This window comes from Melanotaenia boesemani, chromosome 17 (genome assembly GCF_017639745.1).
Source record: "Melanotaenia boesemani isolate fMelBoe1 chromosome 17, fMelBoe1.pri, whole genome shotgun sequence".
In the NCBI taxonomy this organism is placed as follows: Eukaryota; Metazoa; Chordata; class Actinopteri; order Atheriniformes; family Melanotaeniidae; genus Melanotaenia; species Melanotaenia boesemani.
This window is the reverse complement of record NC_055698.1, coordinates 9,337,640-9,365,545: the sequence shown is the minus strand read 5'-3', so window position 1 is coordinate 9,365,545 and position 27,906 is coordinate 9,337,640. Positions and strand designations below refer to the sequence as shown.

Below are 27,906 nucleotides of genomic sequence, written 5' to 3'. Positions count from 1 at the left end.
TCACAGAATACATCATACTGGGGGAAAAATATCATCTACAATAACAATATTCCTGCTTTCAAAGACATCTGGAACCCATTCTTAACTTATTTCAACTTTGGAACAACTTTTATGAAACAGTTACTAGAAATTGTGGTGCTCCAGCTTTCGAGTCCTTAGTCCAATTTACTGTAGTGAGATGTAAAACGCGAGGCTTGTCAACACAACATCACAAACGCACCTTGATCCTTCTAAACTCACGATGAACAGCAATAATTTGCTCAAATTGCGCTGACAAACATCCGAAGTCATATGACACTGCCCACATGACGGTCGAACAAATAGAGCCCACCTTTTGTATCTGATTGGAGGACACGTTTCCTTGATACACTGTGATTGGTCGAGAGGGAGTCCTGTGTTTTGCAATGTGTAGTCTTTATTTAAGCTGTGTTTTGAGGGTTACAAATTGAGTAGCACGGGGCATGATGTTCTGCTGTGTGTCTCGGATTTAGTTCGTCTGTCTCTTCTTCTTTTTCTGACCTTACGGAAACAATGCGGCCTTTATACATTGCAGCTATTCTTCTGTGTGTTGCTAGTGGTAAGGATAAACATTTAATTTTCCTTAGCTTGTATCCAGTCAGCATTGCACGTTCCTAAAGCAGCTAGCATTGTGTGCTATTGTTACACGGAAACATTTGAAAATACATACGTCTTTACCCAAGTAGATCAATAATGCTCTCACATGTAGATTTACAGCCGGAATACATACAAGGCCTATATAAAGTCAAGCCTTTTTTATGTTTAGATACAGCTTGGGTCTCACTGCACAATGTAGCGAAGCTTCTGAATTTTCTGCTAAGGTTGCTGCTAGCTTAAACAATTTCCATAACTACAATGGTAAAATATTGTATTATTGTAAACATACACTTTTCGTATGATGAACTTGTTTACCATACGATGCCCAGTGAAAATACTAAGATTAACTTTCGGCTTAACATTTCTAGAAAAGAAAACACAACCTTTGTTAATTCACTTGCTGCTCTGGCCCGACCTAATTTTGCTGTTTGTAAATAAAAGTTTCACTCAAGAGCAAATGTTAAAGGACAGCCATCACTGCTAAAGCAAGCCTGTCACATTCATTGCTTAACAACACGGTTACATTTTATAACTTTAAGTCAAATAACAAATAATGCCAGTTACACTGTAAATAATATATTTAGTCTAAAAACAAACTGAATAATTTCCACCTTTTTGGTCCTTTTCAGCCACAGAGGGAAAAGCAGTCCCTCCCCTTCCTAATTTTGGAAAGACTTATCATGTCAAAGGTAAGTAGAACATGGCTTGTGCTGCATGTACTTTATATTCTCATTATTGATATATATGATATAGAATTTATTATGATTTCTCTTTTGAGGATTTTGAGGAGTATTTTTCATTTAACTTTTGGTTGAATTGATGCCTCTCTTCACCATTGCAGGTGTGATTTCTCTGCCCTATGCAGAGATTGTGGAGCCATTTGAGGCCTGGTTTGACTTAGCAGCGAAGTCCAGCCGAATAGACTACTATCATGGTAAAAAAAAAAAACTCAACCCATGACTCCTACAGATTTGAGCCTAAGATTATTTTGTGTTTTAGAGAAAAGAGGCCAGACTGCAACATCATCAAATAAACAAGAAGTCAATAACAAAGAATAAGCGCTCTGTGAGAAATTTATCTATTAGATCATATTGCATATTTTTCATGTTTTGTTAAGCACAGTTTTCTGTTCATTATTAAATTGGTTTTCAGATTTTTGACTTGCAAAATGTCCTGTCTGGTGCTGAGTCATCCTTTAAGAAGGGAACATATCATATGACTGTTATTACATCTGTGAGAAGCAGTGATATTCCTATATTGTGCAACCTTAGAAGACCTTTTCAGTAAAACAGCTTCCTTACTAACTGAAACTTGAGTCGTAAATTACAGCAGGGAGTCATAAGATAATAAAACTACTCTGTACAGAATGTCAAAGCAAACTCAGAATTACCAGACCAACCGTTTCACTTTTGTTTGAACATTAAGGGAACTCTCTGAATGCGGCCTGATAATAATGCAAAAATGTGACAAATGAAACAAGAATGGCAATTTTTGTAATGTTTTAATGACACTGTTTAGGGTATGAACAGATATTTGGTATATAACGAAGTGAGTGGTTAAAAAAATAACTGAGATTAAAGCTGTCACTAATGTCTGTAATTAACACATCTCTCCTTCTCCCTCATGATTGTCAATAGGCCAAGTTTCTACTTACCAGTTGGCGTCTCAGCAACAGTTTGGCGTTTCCTATAAAATCACTCCTGAGACCACAGAGGTGGAGCAAAATGTGATGAAGTGCTTCCAGGTTAATGGAACCAAGGATGAAGCAGTCACACCTCAGGCATCGTTGCCTGATGTACAGGGCTTCCAGGTGTGTGTGTGTGTGTGTGTCTGTATTTGTAGCTAAAGATTTGTTTTAACTTCCCGTATGTGCCATTTTTGGCAATTTATTGGCTGAAATGCATTCTGTCTTTCCCAACCATGTTTTTATGAGATTAGAAATGCTTTGAAATGACAGACTGAGATTTCTATCTGCAAAAGAACACTTTAACAGGGTATTTCGTTTCATTGGCAGACCTTGAAAATCTCCCTCTGTCTCCGTCTGTCTGTCTGATCACGTTTTTCTGTTTGTGTTCTCATACGTTGCCATAGTTCCTGAGAATGGAGTACTTTGGAGGTTCCCTGTGTCAGGTGTGGCAGAATGTGACCACTGTGGGTTTCAAGAAGAACACATATACACTGTGGGTGACAACTTCAGAGAAAGGTGCTGATGGCAAAATAGGCTCTGCCATACCCCTCCATTATGAGATGATGGGGTACAACACGCTGCTGGGGTCCCATTATGACAAGTATTTGGTGGACTACAAGGAGTTCAGCACTAATTTTGATCCCAAAGTCTTCTCACTGCCTGAAGGTTTGCATACCAGCTTTACAGTAAAACTGAATCCTTTCTTTAAGAACAGTTAAAGCAAAAAAAAAAAACACACTGAACCATTTTTCCAACAGGGATGAGCTGTGGAGGCTTTCCAGGTCCTGGAGTGGAGCACCACATGCTAGCTAATCCGATGAAAGATCTCATCCACACCTCAGCTTCAGGCCACTCACAGAAGATGTTCAGTCATTTCAAGGACAAGTTTCAGCGTCAGTACAATGACGAAAGAGAGCACGAGAAGAGAGAGCATGCGTTTGTTCATAATCTCCGGTGAGGGGAAACATTTAGCCTTCATATGCCAGCTTTTTTTTTCTCCACACTGGCGTTCTTTATAGAAGATCAGCCTGGATTTATGTGTAATCTTTAAACAGTCTGTAATGACTTGATGCCTGTTTTCTTGTTACTGCAGGTATGTCCACTCTAAGAACAGAGCTGGGCTGTCCTTCTCTCTGTCTCTGAACTCCTTAGCAGACCGCACCATGTCAGAGTTGTCAACTATGAGGGGAAGAAAACAAAGAAAGACCCCAAACAAAGGACTCCCTTTCCCCTCTAAAGCTTACAAAGGGGTGAAAGTACCTGAGTCACTGGACTGGAGGCTGTATGGTGCGTATAAGCCTGAAGCATTTTCCAAAGATGCTGCCATCTAAAAGGAAATCCAGTTTTTATCTAAATTCTGCTCTTCCAGGTGCTGTGACTCCTGTGAAGGACCAGGCCATTTGTGGCTCCTGCTGGAGCTTTGCCACCACTGGGGCAGTAGAGGGCGCTCTCTTCTTAAAGGTGAAAAGACTTGGATATTCATGGCACAGGCACTGGCCCCATTCCAGTGTTTTCCACTGATAGGACTAGTTCCTTATTCTCTTCTAAACAAAATATGCTCAGCACGCTGCCTCATCTGTTTATGTTAAGTTTTACAGCAGTTTTGCTTGTCATTAGATAGTAAACCTTAACGAGTGAGTTTTAATTACAAGACTGTTATATACTTATCAGCAACAGCATGCAAAATTTAAAATACCTTCTACTATTTTGATATAAAAATGTGGAGTTTACAGAAAAAATACATGTAGAAATAAGGTCAAATGAACAACTATAGAGAAATGCATTTTTATATATATATATATATATATAATTTTTTTTTTTTTCTTTTTTTTTTTTTTTTTTTCTTTCATAATGTGACTGCCTGCATAAACAGGCAGTCACAGATATCGGCAGCTCTCTTGTAATGTACAACTTGAAAGCATCCCTGTGAGTAAAGAGGAGTCCCCTGGTTGTAGCAGAGGTGGGCCCACAGGATGATTCATTGTGCAAATTTCAACACACGACAGACAGACTTGACAGTGAGTGTGAATAATTGAAGCTGAGTGAATGTCTGCATAGGCCTGCCTCCATTGCACAGAGGGCCCAGCTCAAAGGCATTCCTGCCCCATGTTACCTAGCAACATGGTCCAAACATACAACCGGTTGCTTGTAGAATTTGATGGCACCCCCTTGAAGTGACCAAATTCTTTCTCTTTCTTACTTGCACACCTCTATTGATAATGTCTCCTGTACTTTGCAATGAGCTGTGTAACTGATAGGCTGCTGGTAGAAGAAGGGATCTTTTACTTGAATGAACCAAGCAGTACTACATAGTAGTAAAACCTTAGTGTCAAACCACAGATAAATCATTGATGTACACATCAATGAAAGCATGCATTTTCATAGTGTTTTGCAGTACATGACTACTTAAAAATAGTGAGGCAAAAATTAGATGTGGAGCATGATAGGTGACCTTCTCTTTAAGCTCCATAAGTTCTCCCGGTTGTTTTGCAGTGAGTGCAGGAACAGTTTGATTTGGCTAGGAAAATGTACTGTTGTGAGGCCCCAGCAGTCTGTCTTTGTATATTTGCCAGGATGTGGCGCAGCAGCGGGAAGTGACCTGTGCGAATCAGCAACCCCGTTCCCACAGGCAGGTTCATAAACAGAGCCACTCCCCAGGGGCCAATTTTAAATTTACCTCTGTATGATCTCACAGCATCAGCCTAGCAACCCGGAGATAACAGCTGGTGCAGAAATGGTCATTATAAACTTCTTTGTTCTCTTGTTCACCCTTGTGTACATATCCAGCTCTCTTGTCTCTTTGTGTCTTCTTCAATACTTGGTCTCATTTCTTCCCTTATAAATTCTCAAAAAACATTTATTGTTTGAAGTGGTTCACACAACACTCTTTTGTTCTAAATATGACAGGCTTATATTAGTGTTTTAAAATCTCAACGCTGGTATAACTCTTATATTTCAAGGAGTTCTATTCATGCAGAGCCCGACAGGCTGCTAGTCTGCCCAACTATATTTTTGCTCTTGTGTTTCAGACGGGCTCCCTGCAGGTCCTGTCTCAGCAGATCCTGGTGGATTGTTCCTGGGGTTTTGGCAATAATGGTTGTGATGGAGGAGAGGAGTGGAGAGCGTACGAGTGGATTATGAAACATGGAGGCATCGCCACAACAGAAACCTATGGAGCATATTTGGGAATGGTGAGATAATTAAGTGGTGATGGAGTAAAAGATATAGTGGTTAAGAGATAGCAGTTAAAATACTATTTTAAGCTAGCACACAGCTGTAAAGTTATTTTATAATGGTTGTAAAACACTTTTGGAGGTGTTGGAGAGGAAATTGACAGCTCATTGGACATTTTAACCGGGGCAGCAGGACTCTGTTGGACATGTTTAAACAACTAGGTTTCTATGTTCCAGTGAAATGTGATTTCAGCTGTGTGCTCTGATTGACTGTTCTCCAACTGACTGAGGCATGTTAACACATTTTTCCACCAGAGCTGTGAAACTGTAAATACCATCAATGCCACATTTAATTTTAATCTTCAGGCTTTCAGCAAGCCCAGCAGATATGCAAACAAACCATTTACAAGCCCTAGACTTGGCAACAACAAGACTCTGTTTCCATTTTTCAGTGCAGCTATTTGAATTTGGAAAGACTGGTTTTCTTAATGTATTTGTAAATTTGTCAGAGATTTTTCCTTTTTGCACAACTGACTCTGATTTACCATTAAAAGCCAAAACATTTGCAGAATTAACTCTGCTACATGTAAACATAGGGTAAAGTGCCAATTTCCTATGTGCAAACTTTGGAAACATCAAAACAACCCAGATGCATTTTGGAAGTAGCCTGTTAGTTAACTATTTTTCTCCCTGAACAGAATAGTTTTTGCCACGTGAATTCATCCCAGCTTACCGCACGTATCCAGAGCTACACCAATGTTACATCTGGCAATGCAGAGGCCCTCAAACTGGCTCTCTTTAAAAACGGGCCAGCAGCCGTCAGTATTGACGCCTCACATCGATCATTTGTTTTCTACAGTCACGGCGTCTACTATGAACCAGCTTGTGGTGAGTTTTACCTCTCACTGTTTCTCAGACTTTGTAGACCACTAACCATCCTCTTTCTACACCTCAACACCTTCACGTCTTGTTTTTCAGGTAATACTACAGATGATTTGGACCATGCTGTACTTGCAGTGGGATACGGCACCTTGAACGGGGAGCCATACTGGTTGATAAAGAACTCTTGGTCCACCTACTGGGGCAATGATGGGTACATCTTGATGTCTATGAAAGATAACAACTGTGGTGTCACTACTGATGCTACTTATGTTACACTGGCATAGATGCTGCTTCTGTCCCCTCCGTAAAGCTTAATGGTAATAAAATTAATCTTAAACCACTTTGTGAGTGCCTGGAATCGAGCAACACTCAATGTTGGGTGTGTGAAGATGTAGTTATTGCATCAAATTAACCTGCCTGATAAAAATTTAAATATTGCTGCTTTGATGATGTACAACTTGCACACAGAATAAATCCACTTTCTCAAACAAGTTTATTGCTGGAGGAACCAAGGCAATACGCCTTCTTTTCAGTTAGGTAATGTACATTTTGTGACACATTTATGTTTTTTGTTAGAAAATTGTTGCATTCAAATGCATTGGACAAGGAATCATGACAATAAAAAACTTCTTTAAAAGTAACCCATTTGCTGTGACATCTCTGGTTAATCTGAAATAACCACATGGTGCAGCCAGCAGTAGGACATGCTTTCTCAAATTCATGCAGTAGAGTAACTGGTTACCACTCCTCATGTATGTTATGCATTCAAAACATACTGGACTTCAAATCTTTTTTGCAAGTGAAATGATAGACTTTAAAAAATCTACATAATTTGCCTGAGTAACAGCATAACCCCAAAGTAGCCTGTTGCATAACATTTGCTTCTGATGCATATCTGGAATTTTCCCAGTTTACCTCTCACTCCCACAAGCCCTTTAAATATACAGTATGTATGATGTACTTGACATCTGTAAATCCAAGACAGCCTAACAGCCACAGCCGACTTACATTTGAGTACAATTCCGTAAAGAAAAAAAAAACATGTCTACAAATAATGCTAATCTTGTTTACATGCTGATCAGTTACATCCCATGTTTTCTATAGAAAATTAATTCCAACTACAGCAGCCAAACAAAAGGCTATATTAGGCATGACAAAGGTAATTAATGCATGCAATCTAATCTTGGCTAAAGACCATAAGAGGAGATTATGAGGCAGTTGCTTGCAAAACAACATTAAGATACAACAAACATATTCCAGAAAACAATTAAGAGACATGATAGTAGGGTTTTTTTCTTATGTGGTAGCCACAAAGTAATGCAGATTACTGTCCAGTAAATATAAAGTTTTAAAGTAGCTGCTCATCAGGACCGAGTGCTGCCATTAGAGAGGATGTGGCAATAATCTTGTGGAATGTTGTTCCTCTGCTTAGTACAGGTCTATAAATGTACACAAGTATGAAATCTGTATGTTTGTGAAGTCTGAGGTTGAACTATTTATTCTGTATCCAAACACTTACCATTATTGCTTCACAAAACTGGGTTAAAGGTACAAAGTTATGAAGGATATACAAAACTGCATACACAACTATTCCTGACTGTTGGACTCTTACCTTCATCTGATGAAAACACTAAGCTTCTTATTGGCCCTGGCAGGAGAACTGAATGCCTGCTTTGTGCATGTATCCATGAACACCTTGTGCTAGTTTGGTGTGTGGAACGTGTTTGGCTTTCTTGCATAGAGCTTATAATCACATCCTTACATGTAATTGCATAGAGGGTGTTATAGTATCTGGTATCAAAGTTGAGACTGTATAAAATGTGAATAATGGAACATGTGCATCCCTTTACACACTGTTAGGGCTGGTTTGCTACAGTTTGTAGCTCCTGCTTTTCAGTACTGCATGCCAGTTGGCCAACTTCATCACACATCTCAGGGTTTTCCTTGGTGGGAGCCAACCTGCAAGAGAAAATACAAAGCAGATGACTGTTTGCAGGGAGATTTACGAGGAATATTTACAGGGAACTAACAACACAGTGGTATTTTTTATTTTGCTTGAACAGTTCTTAGAGCCAAAGTGTGACAAGGAAAGCTGCACACAGCTAATAAGTCAATCACATGGCATCAACTCAATACATTGAGGTATGCACATATGCCTCACAACACATTTCACATTTGCTTGCTTTTACTTTTTATTCCAGTTTAATTTAATTTCTTCTTCACTAATTTTTATTGGCTTTATTTACTGTATAGTGTTTTTTTTTTTTAATTGTGTAGTGTTTATGTTGTAGTTGTATTATTGTTCAGCAGTTTGGGCAACTGGGGTTGTAGTAAATGTGCTACATAAATAAACGTGAACTTCAACAAATTTCGCAGTCCACAGGATGAATAAAGCATTATCTTATGCAGACATGGTCAAAACGGCTGAAGTTGGAAAACGAAGGGGATTTAAATTACTTTGAATGTGGCATGGTTACTGGTGTATTTCATAAACTGCTGATCTACTTGGATTTTTAAGATAAAATATCCAGTGAGCAGCAGTTGTCTGGACCAAAATATCTTGTTGATGTCAAAGGAGAATTGGCAAACTGGTTGGAGATGATAAAAAGGCAACATTAACCCAGATAACCACTGGTTACAACCAAGGTATGCAGAATATCATTTCTGAACACACAACACCTCCAACCTTGAAGTAGATGGACTGCAGCAGCAGAAGATCATACCAAAAGGGGTTCAACCCGGTACTAGCAAGGTGTAGCTAATGAAGTGGTTGGTGAATGTACTTATCTCAAATCTGAAAGTATATAGTCCTATTCTGCCTTAAACTGATGTGTCATTTTAGTACCTCACATCCCAGTTCTCTACATCCTCCAGTGTGTCAGGAAGAGGTCTGTCAGCTGTTTCGGGTAGTGCCAGGGCAAGGATAGCTCCCAGAAGAGGGGAGGTGCCAAAGATGATGAGGGGCGTAGTAGGGCTGTGATTATGCAGTATGTTGATAATGGGTGCTAACACGCCACCCATCCTTGCAAACATGCTGGAGACACCTATTCCTGTTTGCCTGAGAGTATAAATGGCAAGGGTGAGTATTTGAGGTAATTATAGACCAATTAGGAAAAACCCACAAGTCTTACCTTACCACAGTGGGGAATATCTCTGCTGTGTATACATAGATGACAGCAAAGGAAGCTGTAATACCAAACTTTCCTAGCATGGCAAGACCTGTCAGGACATTGGGTTGATCTGCAGACAGAAAGAAGAAAATTATCCTCACATTTGAGAAGCAGTTGCTTAGAGATGGGAAGTGTAAAAGATGTCCATCTTACCTGCTGGGATAGCGAGCATGAGCAGGCAGGCAATTCCTCCAACAGCCAGGAAACCACTCTGGGTCAAACGGCGGCTAAAGGGCAGGACAAGAAGGACCAAAGAGCGAGCTGGGATCTCAACCAACCCAAACACAAACTGGGTCAAGTAGAGGTCCGTCCCTAACCTGGATACACCCAGGGAGAGCCCGTAGTACACTAGTACATTCACAAACCTGGGGTTGCAAACACAAGATGGTGAGAGGAGTGGAAAGCATGGTCTGTTCTATCTACATCAGTGATACTGAAATTAAGATACTTGCCAGATGTAGAACAAGATGATTGTCCTCTTTCTCATCTGTGGTGTCCGAACAAGATCCACTGCTGAGTGACTTCGCTGTGCTCCACCTAAAATCTCCCATTTTTCAACCTAACATGTAAATGGACACATATGTAAATAGAAAACTTTGAGATAAGATGGCATTTTATGTTTTTTTTTCATATTGCAATCCTTTTAAAGACCAACACAAATAATTTATTAATTATTATTAATATTATTAATAAAAATGTTAAATCCTTTCATTTTTATGACTCAAATGTAATGAGAGAAGTGGTTGATAGGTGGTTTTGCGCCGCTGTGGGGCCTGAGGAGATAAGTGGTCCTAAGTTTGTTTCAGGTAAGTAATTTGCACTTGTTGCATTTATGGGAAGTTTTGATATGCAGTCCTAAGAGGTGTGGATGCAAGCATAGGAAGCCATCATGAGACAGAAACAAAAATAACCTTATCAAAGAGAGAAGAAGCTTTTGGAGGAATCGAATAGTGAGCTAAGCCTGGCAGACCACAAAAAGCAGCCACAGACGATGACTGCAGGGTGACTTTCCTTCTAAGAGGAAAATCCCTTCACAACATCTGTTCAAAACAACAACACTTCCAACAATGCAAGTACAACACTTTTAAAAGCTACAATTACTGGTGTAAATACAGAGGGTTTACCTCAAAACTACTGGTAACACTCAGGAGCTAAAGGGATCACGCTTTGCTGTGATTTTCAGGCATTATGCACCTACCATTGAAATGAAAAAATTAAGATTTTCTTTGGAGGAGTAAATAGCGACATAGTAAACAACTGAAGCGAATGTGATGTGGTAAAACCATCTCTATTCACAAGGTTTGCTCAAATTACTATGACATTTTAAAGCTCTGACTCATTTTATTTGGTAGAAATTTGTTTTTCTGTGGCTCCCTGCTGAAATTAGCTTTACCACTCGGAATTCCTCCCTGATTATCCAAACTCCATACACTTACTGATGGCTGAAGGCAAAAATATCCACAAACAGCAGATAAAAAAAGACAAGAAAGACCTGGAAAGGCATCATGACTGAGGAAACTCAGCATCAGGTTTTCCCCCACTGCTTCCAAGTCTTTGGTTACAAAAGATTTATGTCCATGAATGAAAATTAAACAAAACAAATGAATAAACTTTAAGTTTATAATTATGTCAGCCTCTCAAGTTAATTTTGAGTCTGTAAAAATGGAGGGCCTGTCTATAAAGAAGCTTGCATCTCTAAACATTATTATTTTATATCCACTTTTACAGGGAAAGAATTACAAAAAATGTGCGCAAACAGCTTTAGTCCTGACTGTTCTTACACTAGACGACGTTTTCCTTCAACACTTTCTACAATAATCTGCAACAAAATCTCTAGTTACTCCTGTCTAAGATTTAACAAAAAAGAACAGATGTTTTTAAGCTACATTTGTATACCAGGAATCGAATAATTGGAAAATATGCTTAAGCTAAGCTAAACTAAGTTATGTTAAGCTAGGCTAAGATACACTAACTGGTTAGTTGATTCTAAAAAAAGTTATGTAAAATGTAAATAAAAACAGAATGCAAAGATTTGATAGCCAACATTTTGTTCCCAATAGAACATAAACAACAACAGATGTTGAAACTGTGACATTTTACCATTTAATGGAAAATATTACCTCATTATTAATTTAATGGCAGTGCAAACCTCAAAAAAGTTGAAACAGTGTGATGTTTAGCATTGTGTATCATCATTGGAAGGGAGGAGACCAGTTGCTGGAGTTTTAGGAGAGGAATGTCGTTCCATTCTGGTCTGATGCAGAATTCTAGCTGCTCAATAATAATAATAATAATTCATTTATTCATTTTCTGAACCGCTTAGTCCATTACAGATCGCGGGTAAACTAGAGCCTATCCCAGCATTAACAGGTGAGAGGCAGGGTACACCCTGGACAGTTCACCAGTCCATCACAGGGCCAACACATTGGGGACAAACAACCATTCACACTCACATACACTCACTCCTAGGGAGAATTTAGTCATCAATTAACTTAGCATGCATGTCTTTGGACGATGGGAGGAAGCCGGAGTACCTGGAGAAAACCCACACATACTGTACACGAGGAGGACATTCAAACTCTGCACAGAAAAGCCACCGCCAATGGGCTGCATGGTGGTGGCGGTTAGCACCGCAGCCTCACAGCAAGAAGGTTGCCGGTTCGAATCTCGGCTGGGGGGAGGCTCGAACCTTGAGGGCGATGGCCTTTCTGTGTGGAGTTTGCATGTTCTCCCCGTGTATGCGTAGGTTCTCTCCGGGTACTACGGCTTCCTGCCACTGTCCAAAGACATGCATGTTAGGTTAGGTTAATAATAATAATTTATACAGCAATTTTCTAGATACTCAAAGCCACGTTATTATGAAAAACAACAGAATTAAGAAGTATGAAAAGCCACTTTGCACAGGTGGGTTTTGAGGCGTGATTTGAAGTTCAACTGTCCTGGACCTTCACATTTTTTTTGATTCGTGATGCTCCAAATGTTTTCTGCTGGTGAAGGTCTGGATTGCAGGCAGGCCAGTTCAGCATCAGGACATCAGTGAAGCCATACTACTGTGATAGATGTTGTATGTGGTTTTGCCTTGCTTTCTGAAATATACTAGATCTTATGTACTTTCAGCATTGCTGGAGCCTTTATACATTTTAAATGAGTTTTGATTCAGAGAAGATGGTGGTGTTTCTGGATCATGTTCACATATGACCTAATTAAGCTTTGAACTGCATTTCTGGATTTCATAGTGACCTGTGTTCCCAGCAGTGTTGGGAAAGTTACTTCCCAAGTGTAATATATTTCACATTACCAGTTACTTTCAATTTTAAGTAATACATTTCTTTACAATATTACTCTCTGTATAAAGTAATAAGTAACATATTACTTTTCAGTTACTTTTCACCAAAATAAGCATTTAGGACAAGGCATTACGCAATGAAGGTGCGCAATATTTTGTCATGGTGAATAGTTCTCATTTAAATGTAGTTCCTCATTATTATAGTATGTGTGTGGCAACAAAGTCTAATGAGGTTGCATCAGAAAGTAGTTGTTAATATGAACTGCTGAATTACAATAATGTAATGATATGGAAGAATTAAACAACATGATGTGATACAAACTCTTGTTCTACACCTCATTTATTTGCTTGGCATTATGAAGTGCGGCCAACAAAGATTTAACAAAAAAATTACATTTCCATGAAATGAAATATCTTAATAGTTAATAATCTTTTATAGATTATATAGATTTTTAAAAATATTTTCACTTGTATTTTTGTAATCTACTACAAGCATATGAATTGCAATTTACATTGTATAATTCTGAGGGTTCTCTTCTCTTCTATTATTAACAAGTTTTCCTGAGACAATAGGACACAAAACTCAGGTGACTACACAAACAAAATAGTTTTCAAAATAGTTCCAAAATGTTCTCCAAAACATGGAGATATATTAGTACAATAAACAATGTGTATTCTGAGATAATGTGACAATAACAAACAAGAAAATCATCAAACACAACTGACTTAACAAACAAAATTGCTTTTTAATCATTGAATCACCTACACCACCTGTAATGTCTCATTTTAAATTAACCATCTGCGGAAATATGATTATACATTACTAATAGGAATTTTTTAGAAATTAGTTTTTTACCTTGTCACTTGATCCAACAGGGATTTTGCTGATAAGCTTCTGAAACGCCGATGACTCAATTGTGGAAAGCGGCAGCGCATCCTCCACGACATACTCAGCTACTAGCCTTCTCACATCTCCTGGGTTCAAAATCTTCACTGCTAGTCTGGAGAAATCCAACTTGAGCTGTTTAGATTTTCTAGCGCCGTCATCTTCTGTCTCTTCGCTAGCAAGAGGCCGTTTAGCCTCTAGCTTATGGTTGCTGTGTACTCGCTCCAAGTGTTTCTTGAGGTTACTTGTGCTATTTTTAGCCGTTGACAGTTCTCTTGGCCTTCCACCAGCACATAAAGTGCATCTTACTGTAATGTTCTTTTCGATTTCTCTGATGTATTCAAAATAGTGAGAGTAAACCCACTTAGAAAATGTCGAGTCGGTTGCCATCATTCCTCGTCCTTTTCTTCTTCTTCTTCTGTTAATTTAAAGCCGCCGCCCTCGTCTTCTTCTTCTTCCTCTTCTTCTTCTTCTTCTACTTCATATTTATTTTTGGCTGTTGCGCGATGGTTGTTTTATTATTTATTTGTCTGATGTTTATACTGACAGTTGGGATTGTAACGCATTACCGGACTCATTTACTGTAATAATATTACCAAAATATAGTTAGTAACGCGTTGTATTACTTCGTTACTGCCAAACGTAGTATATTAGAGTAACGAGTTACCTTTGTAACGCGTTACCCCCAACACTGGTTCCCAGACAGTGGTTTTTAGAAGTGTTTCTGAGCCCATGCAATAATTTCAAGAGGAGAATCATGCCTGTTTTAGTACAGTGTCACCTGAGGGCCCAATGATCATGAGCATTCAGTTTTGACCTTTGGCCTTGTCCCCAGCACACAGAGACTGAACCTCTGCCCATCTTTACATTTGAGAAAGGCTCTCAAAAATGCTCCCTTTATACCCACTCATGTTACTGACCTGTTGCCATTTGACCTAATTAGTTCCTAGTTGCTCCTCCAGTTGTGTTTGATTTGTGCCAGTTACTTTTCCAGTCTTTTGTTTCTCCTGTTCAAACTTCTTTGAGACGTGTTGCTGCCTTCAAATTCAGCATGAGCTAATATTTTTCACGAAATGGCAAAATGTCTCAGTTTCAGCATCTGATATGTTGTTTATATTTTACTGGGAATAAAATATTCGTTTATGAGATTCACAAATTATTGTATTCTGTTGTTATTTACATTTGACACAGCATCTGAAATTTCTTAGGGTTGTTTATTTTCCACGATTAAAATGAGAATAATACCTTGATCATTCTTTCCCCCAAACTTAAAAAGTTACTAATTAAACATAAGCACACACACACACACACACCTGGACAGCAGGAGGTAAGACTCGGCCATTAACAAGTGCTGCTTTACGTAGGAGTGCAATGGCCTCCTCTCTCCTGTCATTAGCCAATAACCATCTGGCAGACTGAGGAAGCACCCTGACAGGGGACAGAGCACACAGCAAAGACGGAGAGAGAAAGAAGTGTTGGGGAGGTGGTGGATGGTGGTGAGTGAACAGAGGCAACAGAGTGATGGACATAAGGATAGAGGAGGACATGAGCACTACAAAGAGGGCATTCATGTATAGCATGAATACACAGTAGATCTAATGTTTAGATGCCAGTTGAATTTCCCACCGTATATAGAAGATAAGCAAGAAGCCTGGGGCTGATATAGCTAGTTGTAATTTTCTCCAGTCTCGTATCAGGTACGCTACCCCAGCTAGGAGCATATAACCAAGGCCAAAGGTGTAGTCTGTGATGATGCCAGCCAGCATGCGTCTCTTGGTGCAGGTCCACTCAGTACCTTGGAAAAACAGTGGGAGGTTTGGAGAGGAGAGGAAGGGAAGGGAAAGGGAAGGAGAGGACAGGGGTTCATGGGTATCGGGTGTAAGTGAGGTGTTGGCTTGGAGCTTGGAGGTGGAGGAAAGAGTGGCAAAGGTTTGCAAAAACAGTATAAATGTTTGTAAATCTGTTGTAAAAATTAAATTGCTGTAGCTGTGCCTACGTTTCTTTCTTTTTTTTTTATCATACATCTACAGTCCATATCAGCTCCCTAGTTTTCCTTAAGAACAGAAAATTGATACTGCCAGCTGCTAGTTAGCATAGCTTAGCAATAAGACTAGAAATGTGTTCAAAATTGAACACAATCTAATTATAAAAACTTCTACAACTCTGTGATGCATACATTTGTTGGTTCTGTCCAAGAAAGGCAGCAAATGTTTTAACCATCAGTATCTACTTTGTTTTTTTGCAGGTATGCTGAATGATGAATCTCATATATCATCATTCTTTGAAGGTGCAAGACTCGCTGTTTGTTAGTCTAGATAATGTTCTATGAGCTCTGTATAGGAACAGAAAAAGCTGGAGGAAGAAGAACTTTCCTGACAGTAAAATGAATATGCTTGTAAATATAATTCAAGTAAATATGATATTCCAGAGAAAAATTATAACACAGCAATGTCAAAGTATTTATGAGACTTTAGAAATCAGCCTGAAATGAAAAGAAAAGGTTTTGAAATGGAAATTAAAGCAAATAAAAACATTTTTCAAGCTAGGTAGTTTATGATGACAGCTGCAGGAAGACAGGAGAAGGTGGCAGTCTCACAAATACAACTCAACAGCCAGCCTAATTAGGGAGGTGGTACTGCAGGTCTCCACTTCATATGTTCAGAAGTTTGTGAAACCCTCTGACACAGGATCCTCTGCTGACCACATCTGTGACTAAACTCCACCCAGATCTACATCTACATATGGAGAAGTTGCTCAAGGAAAATTATAATATATATTTTTACATTTGAGAAAGGAAACAACAGTATTTTCTATTAGATTTGAATATTTAATTTAGCATACAAATAAAATCCAATTATATGTGAATAAGTACTCGACAAAATAAAATGGAAGGGAAATAATTAGTATATTCTGTTGGAGGCCAAGTGATTGTTAAAGGTGCTGGTCGGCAGGGTTGTTTGGGCAGAACCAGGCTGGATGTGTTGTGGTTTCTATACTCCCAAGTTAACTAACCACTGGCCGTCAACATTTACATATTTGTTCACATTGTTTTTTTCAAAATGGAAAACTTGTCCATTTGAGCTCATGCTGTGCATCACCACATTTGTGCTTGAGTGTGTTTGGTTTGTACCAAGAACAAAAGCATTGATGATGACTCCAGAGATGGTGGTGCCAACTGCAAAGCGAAGAATCACATAGACCGGGAAGTTGGGTGCAAAAGCCACAGCAACTCCGAAGACAGTCTGGAGGGCAATGGACAGCAGCAGGACAAAACGTCGGCCATACCTTAGAAAGATGAGATAGACGTGAGTCTACTGGAGAACATATTTGAACCATTAAAGCTCTTATTCTAAACATTATTTACAGGTTCACTTCCCAAAAGGTCTAGTCTTTACTGATTGGTCTGCTAATTGGTAAAAAAAATGGCAGAGCAATAAACATGGTCAAGTTCAATAGTTTATTTTGTTTAGGAGAGTTGACATGGAAAAGTTGTCCAAATTGTCCAAATAGTAATGAAAGGAACTTCAATGCTTCTTTTAAGATCTCCTTTCGCATAGTAAACACTGGTTAATCTTTTACTGAAGAAAGGGAATAATGTCCTCTCACATTTCCTTGTGGCGCCAACTTTCAAAGCAAAGTTCAAAATTTGTCCAGTTTAATTAACTGTGATTCATGTGAATAAATGTACAGACAGTGAGTGTGAGCAGCCTGTGACAACAAAAAGATTAATTTCTGTCTTTTTCTTTTCTTTCTTAATTATGCAACTTGATGATAAAATAACAATTTATAACTAAGATGATATATCTAATGATATATCTAAAGATGAAGTATCTAAACCCCCTTTTGTAGGATATTGATTTAACATATTTAGGTTCAGTGGTGCACAGCTGCATGACAGCTTAGTGTAAGTGTGATCTGATTGTCTTTGCAGTACAGCCGTCTTTTCTTAGATTTCTCCTACCACCTTTCTCCAACCCCCCGATGTTTCCCAAGAAGTGCAAGACAAAGAGCTTTAAAAAGAATGATACAAGGTCATTTTTAAAAACTATTTGGCCAGAATCCTTTGTCTAAGTTGTGGGAACCCAGCCACTAAGCAGATGTGCAAATATGCATACTGATGATGTAATTACTTAAGTAAAAAAAAAAATGTTGGACTACAGAAGAGATATTTCAGGCAGTTTGTAGCAGTGCACAGGTGAGCCAACCTCGACCCTCTAATTAGACCACTATTTTTGTCCCACTATAAATACATGAATGGGTATTTCAGTGATTCGGTCAAGTATGCCCTGCAGGACAACACTATGAAGACATTTTGTCTTTACATTCACTCTGCAGAAGTGTTAAAGATGATGCTGCTATAAGCAACAGTTTAGAAATGCTTTATACAACTGCAAGTTGACTCTTGTACTTTTTAATTTATTTCTTAAAATTGTAGGAACAGCCTAATTGAGAACTGAACTGTGATAATAGGATAATACACATTTACTCTTTTAACAGAAAGATGCAAAAGGACGGATTAGGTTTTCTTCTTTTAGAGCCAAGGAAGCATGCTGATTGTGTAGGACAGACTAACTATTAGTTGCAGATTTCTGAGATGTTGTTTTATTTAATCTCAATGTGATCTGGTGGTAATGATTAGCAACTTGCTGTATTTCCTTCCTTTCTCTTCAGAGAGACAAAGTTAGTCACTTAGTTGCTCAGTTGTTACTAACATAATTCAAACTCATGCTTCTAACCCTGTTAACATGTTAGTAAGACGGTTTCTAATGTGTAATAAAATATATAATGAACTAAATCAACAGTGTAACTGAGGAATCAAGTGAGTGAATTTCTGCTTTGAATCTGCAGAGCACTGTCTAAAGTGAAGGTGAAGTCAGACAGTTTGCATGCTCTGCATAGGACTGGGAATGGTGTGGTTCTCATAAGAGACACTGGGTTGTTTGTAGACAGGACATCTGTAAGATAAAACAGGCTGTTATGAGAAAGGGCCAAGGGAAGGAAGCTGTCTTATCTGGTCACTCTCTCCATCGTAAACAACACAGAGGTAGAAAACTACTTGCCTTTGTCCTGGTTTTTGAGTCTGAATGTGATGTTTTTCTTGTACAAGTCTTTACTTTTCTTTTCTGTAATAAACTTTGTTAATCTTCACTCATCCAGACTGTTGAAAATTTATGTTTCTATAATAATGGCAATTATCTTTCAGCTGGCAACAAGTTATTTTACCCCAGCTGATGCAATGAATAGCTTCTCATTTCTTAAACAACCATGTAGAAAGACAGTTTAAGGATGGTCAAATCATTGGCATGCATAAAGCAGAAAAAATATCTAAGGAGATTGCAGAAACTACTAAAAGTGGATTAAGAACAGTTTAATGCATTATTAAAAATTGGAAGGATCGTGAGAAACCGTTGTCTTCCAGGAAGATATGTGGTCAAAATAAATCCTGAATGACCATGATGGGTGATCACTTAAACCTTTGGTGAAATCAAATCAAAGAAAACAACAGCAAACTCAAGGCTTATAGTATATATATATATATAAATATATATATATATATATATATATATATATATATATATATATATAGTAATAGTAAGAACATTTTCCACATGCACAATGCTAACCCTAACTGAAGGGAATGGGACTGCACAGCTGTGTATCCATAAGAAAACCACTAATTAGTGAGACTAAGTGGAGAAAAAAGGCTTCAATTTGCTAGGAAGAATAAAGATTAGACTCTGGAGCAATGGAAGGTCATGTGGTCTGATGAGTCCAGATTTATCCTGTTTCAGAGTGCTGGGCGCATTAGGGCAGATGAAGTGGTGCCTACTGTACAAACCTGTCAGGGCAGTGTTATGATCTGGGTTTGTTACAGTTGGTCAGGCCTAGGTTCAGTAACATTTTGTGCCCAAAGAATGAGGTCAGCTGACTACATGTATATACTGAATGAGCAGGTTATTGTCACAATAATGCTGCTTGTGTTTTTGCCTGAGCCTTAGGTGGGGCGGAGCAAGCTCCAAGAAGCTTTGGGTGGAGTCTGGTCAGCTCCTGCTCCCACAGCTGTTTTCCATCTGCCCTCATCAAGACTCCTTTATGAGGAGTGCAGGAGGAACCAGACCTTGCAAGACTGTCTCACAGCTAGTGCGGTGCTTTAGCCATTCCTGTGCGTAGCCTTCTGCTCATGCTCTGTGATTTCTGAACCACTTCCTCATTCCCACAGCAATTTCCTTCATCCATCTCCCAGCTCAACTCTTCAAACCATTCACCAGCCATGCCTCCCTGCTGCACCAACCTGCCTGCTCGCCCCACTACCTGCTCAGGAACCGCAGCAACTACATCCCCTCTGTTCAGGATTTCCACCAGGATACAAGATTTAAATACCTGAACCCCTCGTTCTGGCTTCTCTAAACCACCGTGAACATATAAACGTGGTCTGTTTTTTCAGTTCTTGCGTCTGCCGTTGAGTCTTTTACCTCCATTATTCTGATGGCTATGTTCTAGCCTGAAAGGTATTCCATCAATGGATTTTTACTTCTCTAATGGCACAACCACATTCCAAGATGACAATGCCATCGGCTCCAATTGTGAAAGAGTGGTTCAGGGAGCATGAGACATCATTTTCAGACATGGATTGGCCCCCACAGAGTCTAGAACTTAACTCCATTGAGAATCTTTGGGATGTGCTGGAAAAGGATTTGTCCAGTGTTCGACCTCTCCCATCACCAGTACAAGACCTTGGTTAATAATTAATGTAACACACAATGGAAAAATATCTTGTGATATTGCAGCTTTTTTTAAACTATGCCACAGCCAATGCTGGCCATAATAAAAATTAAAGGTGGTCCAGCAAAATATTAGTGTGTGACCTGATTTTTTTTTTTTTTTTTTTGGCCAGGCAGTGTATTAGTATCCATAAGACGCCAACCAGATAGCAAACTATTTGGGCCTAATCTTCCTTTTTCTGTTCCCTGCTGACACTGTTGCTTCACTCTCCCCCGCCTGCATTTTTCTGCCAGTATTCTTATTTTTCTCCTGAAGAAATTTATGGGCAGCTGTTCCTGGATACTCATTAATCACTGGGACTGTATTTTGTGATAGATTTAGCTAACTACTACTATTTTTCAAGACTTTTAAAATCTCGTCAGTGTCTTGTCAGTCTGGCCAACAAATAGCAGAAGCTGAATCTACTGTTACTCGCGAGGTAAAGTTAACTAATAGCAAGATGCCACATCTCTTTACAAACTACTATTACAAACTTCTACAGAAGATCACTATGCTGGAATTAAAAATTCACTGGCTACAGGTGAATGTTGACGTGAATGGAGTCTGTGGAAATAATACAACTTTGCCAGTGATGGACAAGATCTTGCTAACATGCAGCTAATTAGCACAAACATGACTGGGAAGAAACAGGAGGACAGTGTACAAAGTAGTAACTTGTTAACTTATAGTCCTCCCTGGAATGCTCTTTGTGCAAAGCGAAATGAGTAAATCATCACACAGGAAATAGGGAAGAAGAGTAACAGGCAGAGTCCAGTTTGCTTAGATTGGCAATGCGACCAGCTAGCCTGCACTGCCATCCAGACTCAACCCCTCAAGACACAGCCATGGCCAGTTCTCAAAAGAAAAACTAACAACAAATCTCCTTCTCAACAACCAGACAAGCAACTGCAGAACAGATTTGCTCCACTGCTGCAGGATTTTGGATCGGATGACCTGGATTAAATCTCCCTACACAACGGGGTAAGACTGAAGAACAATTCAGAAAGTAAAAGGCGGCAAAGAAAGCAAATGGCTGAGCCTCAAACTCTGATTGTTGGTGACTTTGGTGTGAAAGACATGAAAAACCTGTGGCAAATGTACAAAAGTGTTGTGCTTTCCCAACTATATGGTATCAGATGTGAGAGACAAAGTTCCACAAATTGTGGCTGTGAACACAAATTTGGAAAACCTCACTGTGGAACAATGTTGTGAAACAACAATTTACGGTGCTGAACTTAACTGAACTGCTGGATACGATCAGGTGTCTGGATGTCTAATATTTATCAGTGGCCCTCTCCCACTAATCAGAGGAGGAGTGGAGAGATTAAGCAGGCTGCTTAGTCTGAAAGCATGTCTGTCAGCTGCATGTACCACACATTTAGTTCATTTCATAGACAATTTTAATTTATTCCTGTGTTGCAGGCACTTTTGAAAACAGATAGATTCTGCCCAAACAGACCAGGAGTGAGGCTGTTTGCCTCTAACCTGTGTTTTTTTTTTTTTTTTGAATAAACACTGTTTCCTCAGACAAGGATAACAGACAAGAGAGCCCGAGACAAAACTGTCCCAGGCTCAGTTCCCTGAGCAACAACATGAAATCCCAAAAGCTTCTGGACCACAAAGGTTTTACAGACGGTAAACATGTCTCTGCTATCAAGTGTCTTCTTTCAGACCCTAAAAACAGCCGTCATCAAGCCACTACTGGAACAAAACAAACAAAAAAAATAAATAACTTTGACTCATGGCTCATGAGCAGCTACAGGCCAATTTCAAATCTCTCCTTTCTTAGCAAGATTATAAAAGAAGCAGTCTTTCAACAATTACACAACTTCCTGACACTAAATAACTGTTTTGATGTCTACCAGTCAGGTTTTCTCCCACCACAGCACTGAGACTGCTATAGTTAAGGTCTTTAATGACATCTGCTTGAGCAAAGATAGAGGAAACATTTCAGTCATGATATTAGTGGACCTTAGTGCTGCCGTTGTGTCGGTCGACCATAACAACTTACAAAACCATCTGAAAAACTGGGTAGGACTTTCTGGCACCACAATTAACTGGTTTAAGTCTATAGGTTTGGTGTCTATAGGTAATTATAAATCCGAGCAAACAAAAATAACCTGTGGAGTTCCCCAAGGCTCCATCTTGGGGCCACAGCTATTCAATATCTACATGCTCTCACTTGCCCTAACCTCTCAAAAAACAACTAAATATGCTACTTGGAGTGTTTTGCTCTTTAATTTAATTCAATTGCAAAAACTTTGTTTGTCCCCAAAGGCAGAAACTTGCTTGTGAATGTTTCAGACCAGAATTTTTTTTTTATTATAATAACATTAAAAATTATTCTCTAACCTTTTTTCCCAGAGCACAGAGCTTCAACTGGAACCTGTTGAGGTTGATCTTATTCTCGGTTCATGTGTTTTACTTAGATACTATATGAACAAAATTATTTTCTACTCTGTTTATATGACATTATTGTTGTTGTCATTGCAGAGGTGTCTCGCTCTTACTCAGGATAATAAAGAACCAGGTCAGTGTGTACCAGATAGAAGAAAAATACACAGATGACAGACAACAAAATAATTGATAACTGTTTGTGTGCATACTGAGATCTTCAGTTCTTTGTGCTATAAATGATGTGACAGAGAGAAGATTCTTTAAGCCTATTTAGTACACTACCCATAAACTCAGAAACACTAATTGTTTGATTTGAGACTTCAATAAAACTTTATTTGATAATAACAAATAACTTCTTTCACAAGCCTATCCCAGCCTCTATCTTGATCAGGTCACCAGTTACTTGCAACCATGCAACCTTGTGCAGTTTGACAATCTCTGGTTGAGAATCACTCTCTGGCACAAACATGTACAGCTTAACTACCCCAATATGAGATCTATCCATTGTGTAGCAGAGCAGAGACAGGGCAGGCAGTGTCATCTGCTGGCAATCAGATTAGCATATTCACAGATCCCCATTCACTGAATGACGAAAACTCATCCCCAAACCATTTTAAGCTCTTGAGAAGTCTTTTTAATGGTGGAAGCATTCAAATGTCCAATTTTGAAGAACACATGAAAGTTTTAAAATGGTTAATATGTTGCCAACATGCTGTGAGACTTTGAGAGTGTGTTTCAAGTTTTGAAAGATAGTTTATGTTGTGGTGACTAAATCAATAGAGGAGACCAAAGAGAAAACAGAATGTTCTTTGCTAGAAATGTCTAATATAAATGTTTTTTTGCAAAAAAGGCTGATGTGAAAGAAATGGTTGAATCAATATGAATGTATCTTTAATAATAATAATAATAATAATAATAATAATAATAATAATAATAATAATAATAATAATATAAATTATATTTGCTGGCATCTTTGAAGTCATCTAAGGTCACTTTATAGATAATAAAAGCATCAAATAACATCAGACAATATTAAAAGAAAGCATCCACATAAACCAAGTGTAGCGATCAGTGACCAGTCGGATTGAGCATGCCAATTTGAACATGTGGTTTTGAGTTTGGATTTGAATGTTGGCATGGCGTTTTACTACCTTATGTGTGGGGGCAGGGAGTCCATTGTATGAGTGCTAATCAGCTGAAGGCTTGGGCACCCATGGTACTGAGGGGATGATGTGGGGATGGTTAGTAGTCCAAGAGAGATGGAGCAGAGGGTGCAGGAGGGGCTGTATAATTATATTTATACTCCCCTTGTTTCTGGAATTATATGTTTGAAGCAATCACTTTCTTCTTCACTTTCTAATCAAATCCAAACAAATTTTATTTATATGGCTCTTTCACATACCAAGATTCACCCAAAGTGCTGCCCAGGAAACATAATAATACAAAATAAAACATAAAAACAACAAAAAATAAACAATAAAATAAACAGTAACAGAGGAAAAACAGTGCAAATGTTGGCATAATTATTGTACTCTCTAGAGTTAAGCTCCAGAATCAGCAGTTAAAAGCGAAACCCTAAGAAGGGCCATCTCAGTGCTGTGGCATGACTTAAAACCAGACTGAAATTTCTCATGAAGGTCATGTAGTTTTGAAGATAAGCCACCTTCTCCAAAATCTTAGAAAGTAAAGACAGCTTAGAAATTGCCCTAAAGTTTGAGAGAACATTAGTCTTTTTAAGAAGAGGTTGCACAGCTGCATGTTTAAAACTGTGGGAACACAACCCAGGAGAAGAGTGGCATTAACAAAACTGACTACCCAGGGACCCATAGCACAAAAAACCTGTGAATCTAGGAGGAATCGTGTCACCTGGCCAGTATGAAGGCCTCAGAACTATTTCAGAAATCTGACAGATAGCAACAGGTTAAAAATGTTCTAAGACTTCAGAAGACACGAGTGAAACAGAAAGATCAGGGGTGCACAATAAAGGTATGACAGCACTCTTTATCAATAAAAAAAAGTTTTAAAATCTTTCACAGAGTAAAACTTTGGAACCCTGAAACATTTTTAAAAGTACAAGTGACACAAAAAAAAATGTGAAAAGGGAAAAATCTCATAATTCAACCTTAGAAAAACAAGCTTCACATTGCAACCCAGTTGCTTGTGTGGTCTCTCTCATAAAAAAGTCACATACTTTGACTGATTTAAAACCAAAAACATTTTGTACATTAAATTACCAGTAATGTCCCCAAAGAGCAATCTGGGGAGACAAAGACAGATTTTACTGAATTGTTAAACTGTCTTGTTTATAAATGGGCCAATGCCAATGCCCTATGGGATCCAGAGGCTCATCAGAGACATGTCTTAGCAAAATGTGTGGTCTCATAGTGACCAGCTATGATAATAACAAAAATCTGTAACTCTGTTCTGAATACACAACCATCTTTTCTGCACCACCTCTACTTTTATGCCTAATTCAAGTTATCTCTTGAACACTTTGTCTCACAAGAGTCTTATTTCACGATGCTTTCATCGTTATTGTCATAGTGCAGCTAGCAGGCAATCTCCATCAATAAACACTGATGTAGAAATGCATCATACATTCTAAGTTGAAGGCACAAATATCATTTGTGGGAAAGGTCAGTCCAGCTTCAGAGTTTCAGTCAAACTGTCATATGTATCGTTGGCCCCTGAACTAACTGAGGGTGGTGTGTCAGCTGACCTACTTACACACAGCAACTTCATGCCAAAGCACTCCAGCTGCATCTGCCCCTGCAGCCAAGCTTTGATGCAGAGGATCAGGCTGTGTGTAGTATTATAACAAAGTCAGAGACTGAGGACTGCACGCTGAAAGAAAGCTGCAAGGCCTACCTGTCAGCCATGGCTCCAAACACCACAGATCCCACCAATAGGCCAAACATGTAGATAGATGATCCAAGACTGTTTAAACCAGCTTTGCTGCACACCAGGTCCCACTGAGAGATGAAAAAACATGTAGTTTCTGTGCTTAACATGAATCATATATACATTTATTTCTCATTTCTAGATTGCAGCATCCAGGTGACAGTTTTTCAACAGAACTCAGCTGGAATAGTCTTGATGATTCATTGTGTAATGATAGTAAAGACAGGATCACCAGAGGCACAAAACAATATGACGATGAGGATATAAAGCATCCGGGTCTTCATGTGGCACCAGATTTCATTTTCATAAATACAATAAGATTTTAACATTTTCTAAGCTTGTGTATGCTTTTTTTAATCTTCAATTTTTTTTATATATTATTTTCATATTATTTTTTAATATATATTTTTCCCCATACATTAAAAGTGGTATGTTAGTGATGATAATGATGTATTTCCTGTTGATGTCTGTTTGTATCATATGTACCTCACTGTATGTATCCCATTTTCTGTTTTTCTCTATTTTAATTTGTTCTTTTCTATGTAATTGTTGATTATTGTTGACTGTTGATGTGTAGCACTTTGGATACTTTTCTTTGTTTTTAAAATGTGCTTATTAAATAAAGTGGATTGGATATATTTTTTTAAAACTCCAATTTAATGTTTCTTTTGCACCATTAATAACATTACAGTTATTAATGTATTATGTAAAGCATTGTGAGTTTTCTTGTGGATGAAATGTGCTATACAAATAAACCTGTTGTGTCTTTCCAGTGTTTTATGTGTAAATTAAAAATGTGCATAAAAAGGGCTGGATGGAACCTCAGCAATGGTCTACAACAAGAAAAATACCAAAATGATACTCAAAATATCACAACTGTGATTCAAACTTTATGCAAAGCAATGAAAATATGACACATAAAACAAAATGTACAAGATGAAAATAGACCAGAGACACCACAGACATGTAAAAGATGTAAAATAACCACTAAGTGCAGAAATTATGCAAAACATTTGCAACATGCACTTAACAGATTCACAAAACAGTCATAAATCACATCTGCATACTTTTTTTTTTTTTTTAATCTCCCTCTATTGAGTTTTTCAGTTCTTACAGTTTATTGGACAGTGTGTGTGGGTTCTGTTGCCTCATTAGGATTTTATCTGGTAACATTACTAACCTTGTGATAACCAGTGGTCCTTGTGGGGACAACTGTGTTATCATGTCCTTATTCGTGGTATAGTTAAGTTTAAACATAAATCTGTAAAGGTTAAAGTTGTTTATTATTTGTGTGTGGGCAATTATTTATAGCAAATGTCAAAATCTTACTGAAAACACATTTTGTCCTGTAACACTTTAGTCATATTGTAGTCATATCTAGGCGATAGTTTCAGTCTTATGTTGATCAAGTGTACCTCGGTGACAGTGGTGCTCTCAAATATCTCCTTGCTGTAGACCCATCCGTGGCCACATGGGACGCTCTCCGTCCGGTTGCCCAGCACCTCCGAGGTGAAGCAAGAGGCGTCCGAGAGGGTGACGTTCAGCGTGCCTGTAGCCGGGATGAAAGTCAGGTTCTCGACTCCTGAGCTGGGGCTCTCCCGGCACTGATGGGGCGGCGTGGCTCCAGTAAAGATGCTCACCATCATGTGGAAAGCAAGTAAGATCTGAGGTAAACAAATCCATATGTATAAAATCTTCTGGTACTTGCCAAAGCCCCCGATAGCAGCGAGGATTTGGTCGAAATTCATTTTGGCTTAATATGTAGGCCAAATGAAAGGCTGGCTCCTTTTGACTGGATCAGCCGGTGCGGAGGAGGAGGCGGGAGATTGACTCCAAATAGGCCTTTACCAACCACACAATGAGTCACTGAGGCGGTAAAGCTGTGCTGTGCAGGACGTAAACAAGGGAAATCTACTTCCACGTGCTGCCGTGGTCCGTCCAGGTGAGGTCCACCAATAAGTGAGCAGTCCAGAAGTGAACTGAGTGAAGCTTAATTATGGACCAAACTGATATCATCTTCCCTCCGACATCCTCCCACCTGCTTGCATGTAGTACACTGTGTCCAAATGAGTTCACACAGGTTTATTCAGTTCTTTAAAAAATTTATATAAATTATATTTATCTACGCTTTCTCTCTCTCTCTCTCT

At 38.7% G+C, this 27,906-nt stretch overlaps 2 protein-coding genes across 3 annotated transcripts; one reads left to right on the top strand and one right to left on the bottom strand.

Moving 5' to 3' along the window:
• The first annotated feature begins 418 nt into the window (after positions 1 to 418).
• Positions 419 to 6,998, top strand: zgc:110239 (uncharacterized protein LOC550326 homolog). Its single transcript, XM_042011387.1, has 11 exons — positions 419 to 577; positions 1,245 to 1,304; positions 1,457 to 1,549; positions 2,253 to 2,425; positions 2,707 to 2,968; positions 3,061 to 3,256; positions 3,396 to 3,589; positions 3,672 to 3,763; positions 5,332 to 5,493; positions 6,174 to 6,363; positions 6,454 to 6,998. The coding sequence occupies exons 1-11, from the start codon at positions 532 to 534 to the stop codon at positions 6,639 to 6,641; spliced, it is 1,656 nt and encodes a 551-aa protein (XP_041867321.1). The 5' UTR covers positions 419 to 531; the 3' UTR covers positions 6,642 to 6,998.
• Positions 6,834 to 27,906, bottom strand: si:dkey-166k12.1 (solute carrier family 22 member 13). Of its 2 annotated transcripts, XM_042011388.1 has the most exons (10): positions 27,175 to 27,906; positions 25,727 to 25,830; positions 16,830 to 16,984; positions 15,326 to 15,494; positions 15,013 to 15,127; positions 9,980 to 10,086; positions 9,681 to 9,892; positions 9,489 to 9,597; positions 9,203 to 9,415; positions 6,834 to 8,316 (listed from the first exon to the last, which is right to left on the bottom strand). In XM_042011388.1, the coding sequence occupies exons 1-10, from the start codon at positions 27,505 to 27,507 to the stop codon at positions 8,214 to 8,216; spliced, it is 1,620 nt and encodes a 539-aa protein (XP_041867322.1). In that variant the 5' UTR covers positions 27,508 to 27,906; the 3' UTR covers positions 6,834 to 8,213. The 2 variants fall into 2 exon arrangements, with proteins under 2 accessions (XP_041867322.1, XP_041867323.1); XM_042011389.1 differs by lacking the exon at positions 6,834 to 8,316 and having other exon boundaries at positions 9,210 to 9,415; positions 9,494 to 9,597.

Coding starts and splice junctions, on each gene's coding strand:
- zgc:110239 (XM_042011387.1), top strand. CDS start 532: ATGCGGCCTTTATACATTGCAGCTATTCTTCTGTGTGTTGCTAGTG. Junction 1,550..2,252: donor CCGAATAGACTACTATCATG/GTAAAAAAAAAA, acceptor GATTGTCAATAG/GCCAAGTTTCTACTTACCAG. Junction 3,764..5,331: donor AGGGCGCTCTCTTCTTAAAG/GTGAAAAGACTT, acceptor CTTGTGTTTCAG/ACGGGCTCCCTGCAGGTCCT.
- si:dkey-166k12.1 (XM_042011388.1), bottom strand. CDS start 27,507: ATGAATTTCGACCAAATCCTCGCTGCTATCGGGGGCTTTGGCAAGTAC. Junction 9,598..9,680: donor CATGCTCGCTATCCCAGCAG/GTAAGATGGACA, acceptor TTCTGTCTGCAG/ATCAACCCAATGTCCTGACA. Junction 8,317..9,202: donor GTAGAGAACTGGGATGTGAG/GTACTAAAATGA, acceptor TTTCTCTTGCAG/GTTGGCTCCCACCAAGGAAA.